General features: G+C 47.1%; 1 protein-coding gene across 3 annotated transcripts; it reads right to left on the reverse strand.

Annotated features, from left to right (window-relative positions):
• Positions 1–318: 318 nt before the first annotated feature.
• TPBG (trophoblast glycoprotein) lies at positions 319–5,633 on the reverse strand. 3 transcript variants are annotated; one of them, XM_032684034.1, is made up of 2 exons: positions 5,561–5,633; positions 319–4,641 (listed from the first exon to the last, which is right to left on the reverse strand). In XM_032684034.1, the coding sequence occupies exon 2, from the start codon at positions 4,496–4,498 to the stop codon at positions 3,374–3,376; it is 1,125 nt and encodes a 374-aa protein (XP_032539925.1). In that variant the 5' UTR covers positions 4,499–4,641; positions 5,561–5,633; the 3' UTR covers positions 319–3,373. The 3 variants fall into 3 exon arrangements, with proteins under 3 accessions (XP_032539925.1, XP_032539924.1, XP_032539926.1); XM_032684033.1 differs by lacking the exon at positions 5,561–5,633 and adding an exon at positions 5,410–5,505; XM_032684035.1 differs by lacking the exon at positions 5,561–5,633 and adding an exon at positions 5,068–5,157.
• Positions 5,634–7,166: the final 1,533 nt, after the last annotated feature.

Below are 7,166 nucleotides of genomic sequence, written 5' to 3' on the forward strand. Positions count from 1 at the left end.
TATAAAAGAAATGCCAGATGATCTAATATAAAGCTACCTTGGATAAAGAAGGATTTGCGGATTTTCTTACCTGGCAACAGCATCGATTGAAAGTATTTTAAGAAAATATATTAAAACTATGTCAAGAAAATTTTAAGCTTGTTACAACTAAAAATAGTTTTAAGAAAGCAGCTGAACCTTGGAAAAGCCATCCTTTCCACTTAGCTGTGCAGCCTTCCCTGAAGCTTTGCCCACGACTTTAGTCTGGACGTTTTTCAGTGACAACTGTGTCATACAGAACTTAAAGGGTTTATGTATACAAAAAACATTTTAGAGGCATTTAGTACTGCATGTGTTTTATTGAAGAATGAGTGAATAAAACAGTCTTGCTAATTAAGCTGCTCCGGAATTAGCAAGCAACTGGAATTTCTGGTGTCAAAGCGGAGTAAGATTATAAAATGTGCTTCAGAAGAACCTTTAAACTGATGTTATTTTAGATTTATAGTTTTTAACCAAGTTCCCAAGTATTGTGGGAGTTACTTTTTCTGTGTCTTCAGAGTACCACTGTTAAGTATATTGTCAAAGGAACGCAAAACAAATTTCAAGCACTGTTTATGAAAGGGGATTTAAGATCAAATAATGCATTGTACAAAACACCAAAGCATTCACTGCTGGTCAAACACAGTAGGAGAACATTATCCACCACGACAGTGACACATGCTAAATGATACATCCTAATAAATACACATGTAAGCAAATGACAAAAATTGCTTTAAAGTAGCTGTTACCAGATCTCTAATAAATTTCTATTACATTGACTTTCTAAGATACAAAAATAATAGTAATAATAATCTTTAGAATAATAAGTGTAGTATAACAGTTACACTTGCCCACTATATAAATACTTGCTCCATTGGCGAGAAAATGCAATTAAAGTTGTTGCCTGTCCTTACACAGCTCTATAAATGCACAGCCGTTACATTAAAACATCACGGAAAACTGCTTTTACTGTAGTTACTTTAAAGTGTCTGTTAACAAAACTCAGGAAATTGCCTAAGAATTGGCTTGGTTTATACATATTTTATCTATTATATTACAGGAGCATCTGAAGCAAGGATGATGCTCTGCTCCTCTTGGCACTGTACAAGTAAGTGTAAGTTGATAATCTCCAAAATGACCGATACAACAAAGCACACTGCGTAACTACTAAATTCTTACTTCTTACATAAACTATCTGATGTATACCAAGTATGAACAGTTTGCATAGGGGCACAGTAATAGTTCTTCACACTGGTGTTTTTATGCTATTCTTAAAATATGGGCAGCTAATATTCAGACTGGCAGTCTGCTGTTTAAGAATCCACAAACTTAATTCATATGCTGTTAACTAGATATTGCTCATACATTTAAATGACAGCAGAAGAGAAAGGCTATCACTTAACTTACATTAACAGTAAAATATACTGATTTACAATACTTTAATTGTATTTAATACCTATTCCTTTTTTTCCTTTTAAGGGTAAATGCACAAAGCTACATAAAAAAAATCACTACTGTTAAATAAATCCAACTTAAAGCAATAGAAAATCAATCTGAACCAACTTGTGCTATTTGCTTTGTCTGAAGTTGCAGAGATGAAAAATATTTTTGAATAATACTGATAGCCCAAAGAGATTATATTTCTTCTGATACTTTAAAGGCTATTTTATATTTATGAGTCCTTACCAAAAGCATACATCTGAGAAAACTGTCATTTTTGAAAGCAAAAGGAATTAGCCAGTAATTCATAAAATTTGAGAGATGCTCAAGAGCTTCAAGTAACAGTGACCATGGAAAAAGCTCCACAGATAAACCGATATATATCAAGTCACATCACTTTTACAGCTGGTGTATTTTTTTTTCATTAAGAAACTATAAATAGATCAGAAAAAGTGCATTGATTATTGGCAGCCATTGGAAGATTCTTGCCAATCTTTTTATATGCCATCAGAGTTGCATATTAAATTATGCATTTTTAAGGGTTTTTTTGCATGCCTTATCTATTTACAAGAAAATGCATTCCCAAGCAAGTAAGAAGCATGAGTACCATACCATACTGAAATGCACCTGTTAAATGCTTTAAGATAAAGTTCCATCAAGTTACTAGATGTAGATCACAACAGAAGTTCACGAGAACAGAGACCTTAAAAAGGAACCAGTTAGCAATCTAATAAATGCTGCAGTGATTTATAAGCCTAAAACTTGCCAACTGTACAACTGAGCTGCATTTAATTTACTTCAGGGTACCTAAGTATGGTTTTTTATAATAAATAATTCAATTCAGGTAAAATTTTCTCTAGCTAACAAACCCTACAACTTATTTTGATTATTTTTTTAAATCTGGAGAATATCTTTTGAAAATTCTATTAGCTTGTACCTTCTCAGTAAGGTGGACCCTAGCATCTGTCTCAACGTTTTGCAGTTGCTTTGAGAGCAGACTGTGGGGTTTGTGCCAAACGAAACTGCTCCCATCATTGATCAGTGTAATCCTTCTAGCATATATCACAAAACTGCCAAACATTTACGTCTTTAAGCTACACATTCGTATAAAATTTTATTCGTATTACTACTGTAAAGCTATTACTTCTGAGACTGTAGCACTATTCACATTCCTAGATGTCCATACATTTCTCATTGAATAGCAAACGCAACAGTTCTTGTAAGACCATTTATTGAATTTAACAGTTCAGAAAGAAATGAGATGCAGTTTAGATGCAGTTTGTATAAAAAAATCTCTCGATTCAGGTAAACTGCAATCAAAAATATCTACAAAATAGTAAGAGATTACTGAGATCATAAATTTTCTAACATGTAAAACTATACAGTGTTTGTGCATGCTATTTGATTTCCTCCTATGTAAATGAGGAGCTTTTAAAAGGAGTTATTTTCTTAAAATCTCAAGGTAGTCTATGAAATGTAATCATCGCATCAAGATTCGGATATACAAGACCAAAACTGGCACAGAGGAACATAACATCTTTTTCCAAAAACGTTGAGGCAGCTTTTGTTGAACAACATCTGTGTCGGTAAATGTTTTATAAACTCTGGTGGCTTTGGAGCATCAGAGAAAATTCTTTCGTTTCTTCTGACATCTTGAAAAAAATTTCCCACAAGTACAGACAGGCAAGGTGGAAAATAGGTAGCAGCTTGTTTCCTACATACAGCTGAACGTCGTGGTCAGCCATCCAGCTTCTCAAAACAAAAATGAACTTGAAATCACAAGGAGGTATATCCCCCCCAGGTTACAAGCATGTCTGAGACTTCTCAGAAGAGAGGGAAGCAAGCATGAGGGTAAAGCATAAGTCTACTTTTCATGCATAGGTACTGTGCTCTGCCCTGCACCTGGGGCACTTTGTCAGACATCTGAGTTGGAGCTGAGGTTTGTCAACCTGGGGTCTGCGTTGATCTCGTATCTGTAGTGATAGCCCTCCATGTGATCCCTACAGGCATCTCTGATGTTGTGCATCCACTTTTTGATTCCTTTTCGGTTTAAGTACAAAACCAGGAGGAATATGGCCCCAATGAGAGCCAAGACTATTCCCAGGAAGACGTACGAAGTCTGGAGCTGGGAAGGCAGGTCTATGGGCACAGAGCAGTTCAGGTCCAAGCTGCTGATCTTCAGCAGGGCTTTACCCAACATCTTGTCAGGGTATGCACAAGTCAGAGCTTCTTTGCCCTCCACCTGGTCACTCTCCTTGAGCCAGGCCACCAGGTCCTCAATGGGGCAGTCGCAGACCCAGGTGTTGTGGTCCAGGTCGATGTGCCGGAGGGTGGGCAGGCTGCGGAACTGGGCCAGGGTGCTGTTCCACAGCACAGCCAGGGAGTTGTTGCTGAGGTTGAGGCTCTGCAGCTGGCCTAGCCCCTGGAAGGAGACGTTCTGCAGGCCCACCAGGGAGTTGTTGCTGAGGTCCAGCTGCCGCAGGGCGGGCAGGGCAGTGAACATGCCGGCTGGCAGCACCAGCAGTCCGTTGTCGGCCAGGTCCAGGTGGCTGAGGTTGCGCAGGGCCCCGGACTGCAGCAAGGCGGCCAGGCTGAAGAGGACGCCGTAGTCGCGCAGGGCCCCGCGGAGGGCCAGCTCCTCCAGGGGGCTGCCGCCCTCCCCGAAGGCCTGCGGGCTGAGCGAGACCAGCGCGTTGCCGCTGAGGTCCAGCTGCCGCAGGGCGGGCAGGGCGAGGGCGCCGGCCTCCACGGCCTGCAGGTGGTTGCCGCTGAGGTTGAGGGCGCTGAGGTCGGGCAGGCGCTGGGCGGAGAAGGCGCCGGCAGGCAGGTGGGTCAGGGGGTTGCCGGTGATGAAGAGGCTGCGGACGTAGGGCGGCAGGTCGAGGGGCACCGCCGTCAGGTTCCTATTCACGCACTTCACCGTCCTGGCCGGCTCCGAGCACTCGCAGAGGTCCGGGCAGCCGCCGGGCTGCTGCGCCGAGACGCAGCCCAGCAGGACGGGCAGGAGCAGCCCCAGGCAGAGCGCGCCGCGCCCCGGCATCGCGCCCGGCCCCCCGCGCAACTTTCGCCCCCGGGCGCCTCCGGCTCCGGGCGGTGCGGCGAGGTGGAGGACGGCTTCGGGCAGCCCCTTCTTCGGGCGCGTCCCCTCCGGGACTGGCTCCGCTCCGCTTCCCGCAGCGAGACCTGTGGCAGGGGAGGAAAGCGAGACGGCAGCGGCGGGGCGGCGCGGCTCCGCTTGCCTGCGCCCACCCGCCTTTCCCCGGCCCGCGCCTCGCCCCCAAAACGCGGCTCGCCCGAGCGGCACCGACCCCGCGGCAAGGCGGGGGAACCCGCCAAGGAACAAGTTTTCGCCCACTTCCAGCTCACGTCGCCGCCTTCTCAGCCGGCCGTCGACTCCGCCGGCGTAGCACGGGAGGGAAGTGAGGGGAGGAGAGGGAAAGATCTAACCCGCCGCCACCCATCGTGTCCCATGGCTCCCCACCTGCCGTCCCTACCCCGGGGCTCTTCCCCGCTGCTCCGCGCCACAACCGCTGCAAACTCCCGCCCGCAAACCCTCCGCGGAGCACAGCGGAGCCAAGCCCAGTCCCGGTTTCGGACCCCGTCCCTCACCTCCCGCGTGGCCTGCGGAACAAACTCAGCCGGAGCACTCCGCCGCCACAAACTGCCCCCGGCCCCGCCGCCAACTCCGCGCCCACCTTCGCCGCGCCTGGCCCTGCCTCCGCTGCCAGAAGAAACCAAGCACCGCCGGCCCAGGGGGAGCTGCCGCCCGCGCCTGCCCGAGGGGCGGCCCCGCCGCCGTCCGCGCCCCGCCCGGCTCCCGCCCGCCGCCCCCGCGCTCCGGCTCAGCCGCCGCTGCCGGGAGGCCTTGTCTGGGAGCCCGTCGGGAGGATTTGCTCGGCCCTCCGTTCCTCTCGCCCCCCCCCGGCCCAGGTGGTGCTGCCGGAGATTCACCTTGCCGCCGAGCGGAGCCGCGGCATGTGGAGCCGCACCATGCGGTGGTTCAGCCGCGGAGCAGCTCCCGGCCGCCGTGCGAAGGGAGAGCCGGCGGCGGTGAGCGCTGCCAGAGCCCTGCGCTCCGCTCCCCGCCCTGGCAGCGCCGTACCTGTGCTTGCCCCGACGCGGCGGAGCCTGAATGCTGGGCGCCGCTTCCCGCGGATTCCACGATGAGCGCGCTCAGGCCGGCGGCAGGATGGGGAATCCCGAGGGGTTTCCAGGGCGGGGGCGCTACGCCGCTGCTGGAGGCGCGGGACCGCGGGGCCGGCCGCTGCCCCCGCGCGTCTGTCCAGGGATCGCCTTTCGGGAGAGGGAGTGCAACAGCGGCCGTGAAATACACCAACCGAACTCCAAAACTAAAGCAAAAAACCCACAAAAAACCCAACCCGGGATTTTTAAAAGTCCTAAAATAAACAATAATAATTTTTAAAAAAGAAAAGGACCCGCATTGACAGCCCAAGCCTGAGATTTAAACTTTATTATGGTGAGGAAAAGCCTAAATACCTGAGTGTATGTAAAATATTTTCCAGTTTCATCCACTGACTGTCCCTGAACAATCCAGGTGGTACAAATATTGACTAACTCGGGATATTTGAGGAAAACATGAATGGTGTGAGCTATCGTGGGGGCTGTATTGAGCCACTGGTCCTTAGGAAGTGATTGAGATCATTAAATAACATCTAATTAACACAGAAGACCTACCAGTGTATTCAAATAACCAGTTTCAGCAATGTGAAACAGAATGAGAGTCGGTAACTCCTTTGGGCTTTCCTTCCCCTTCTGCTGACTGCCTACAAAAAATTTTCTTCTCATGTGTCAGAGTTATACTCCTGCTTTTCTGATAAACTAGGTTCATTTTTTTGGTAAAGTCAGCAGGAATCTCAGAGCTGCCAAAAGCCATAGGGGAACAGATAAATCCAGAATGAAGACTTGATAAAATCGGCCCCAGAATCTGGAGAATGAGCTAAAACACTTGTTTCTGCAGGATTGTTCTCCTCCCTCTAGCCTGACAGTGGTATTACAGTGCAGAAAAGTCTGGGGTTGGGGTGACAGGTGAGGGCTGCCCAGTTGATAGACCAGTGTGCTCTTTACATGAAGATTATGGAGAAAAGGAAATAAGGGGTGGCTGAAATAATAGTGATACAAGTGAGGTCTTGGATTTGCCAGCTGTTCCAGAAGTTTGAGAAGTTGTTCCTTTGATGTTGAGTTTAAAAAACAGTGGCACTACACTGCAGGAGATTTTAGTTTGTTAAAAGGTATATTTACAAAAATAAATAATGGAAAAAATTCTTAATCAGCCTACCCATAACTATAGTTTATAAAATGTTTAGATACAATGTCATTTTTAATTAAATAATACAATTAAGAGCAATTATGCTGGTCTGCTCATTAGCTGACCATAGTTTTCCTAGAAGTTCCTGACTCTTTATGGTTGTCTGGATGGGATTGTGCCTCTTGCCCTGCACAGCAAGTTAGCTCTTTGGGCAGGGAATGTGTTTATGTTCCATGTCTATGGAGTGCTCACTGACAGGTACTTGAATGTGCTGCAGTAATGCAAATAATGGATAACAAGTATTTTCCTATTCTCTCCTATTATTCCAGTGGTAAATTGTACCTGCTAAGCCTACTTAAGTTTGCAAGAGGAAAAAAACCACTGCTCTCTTCTCTTCTTGTTTAAATAAAACATCTTTTCTCAGAGGCACACTCCAAAAAAA

The sequence above is a fragment of the Chiroxiphia lanceolata genome, chromosome 3 (assembly GCF_009829145.1).
Source record: "Chiroxiphia lanceolata isolate bChiLan1 chromosome 3, bChiLan1.pri, whole genome shotgun sequence".
Lineage (NCBI taxonomy): Eukaryota > Metazoa > Chordata > Aves > Passeriformes > Pipridae > Chiroxiphia > Chiroxiphia lanceolata.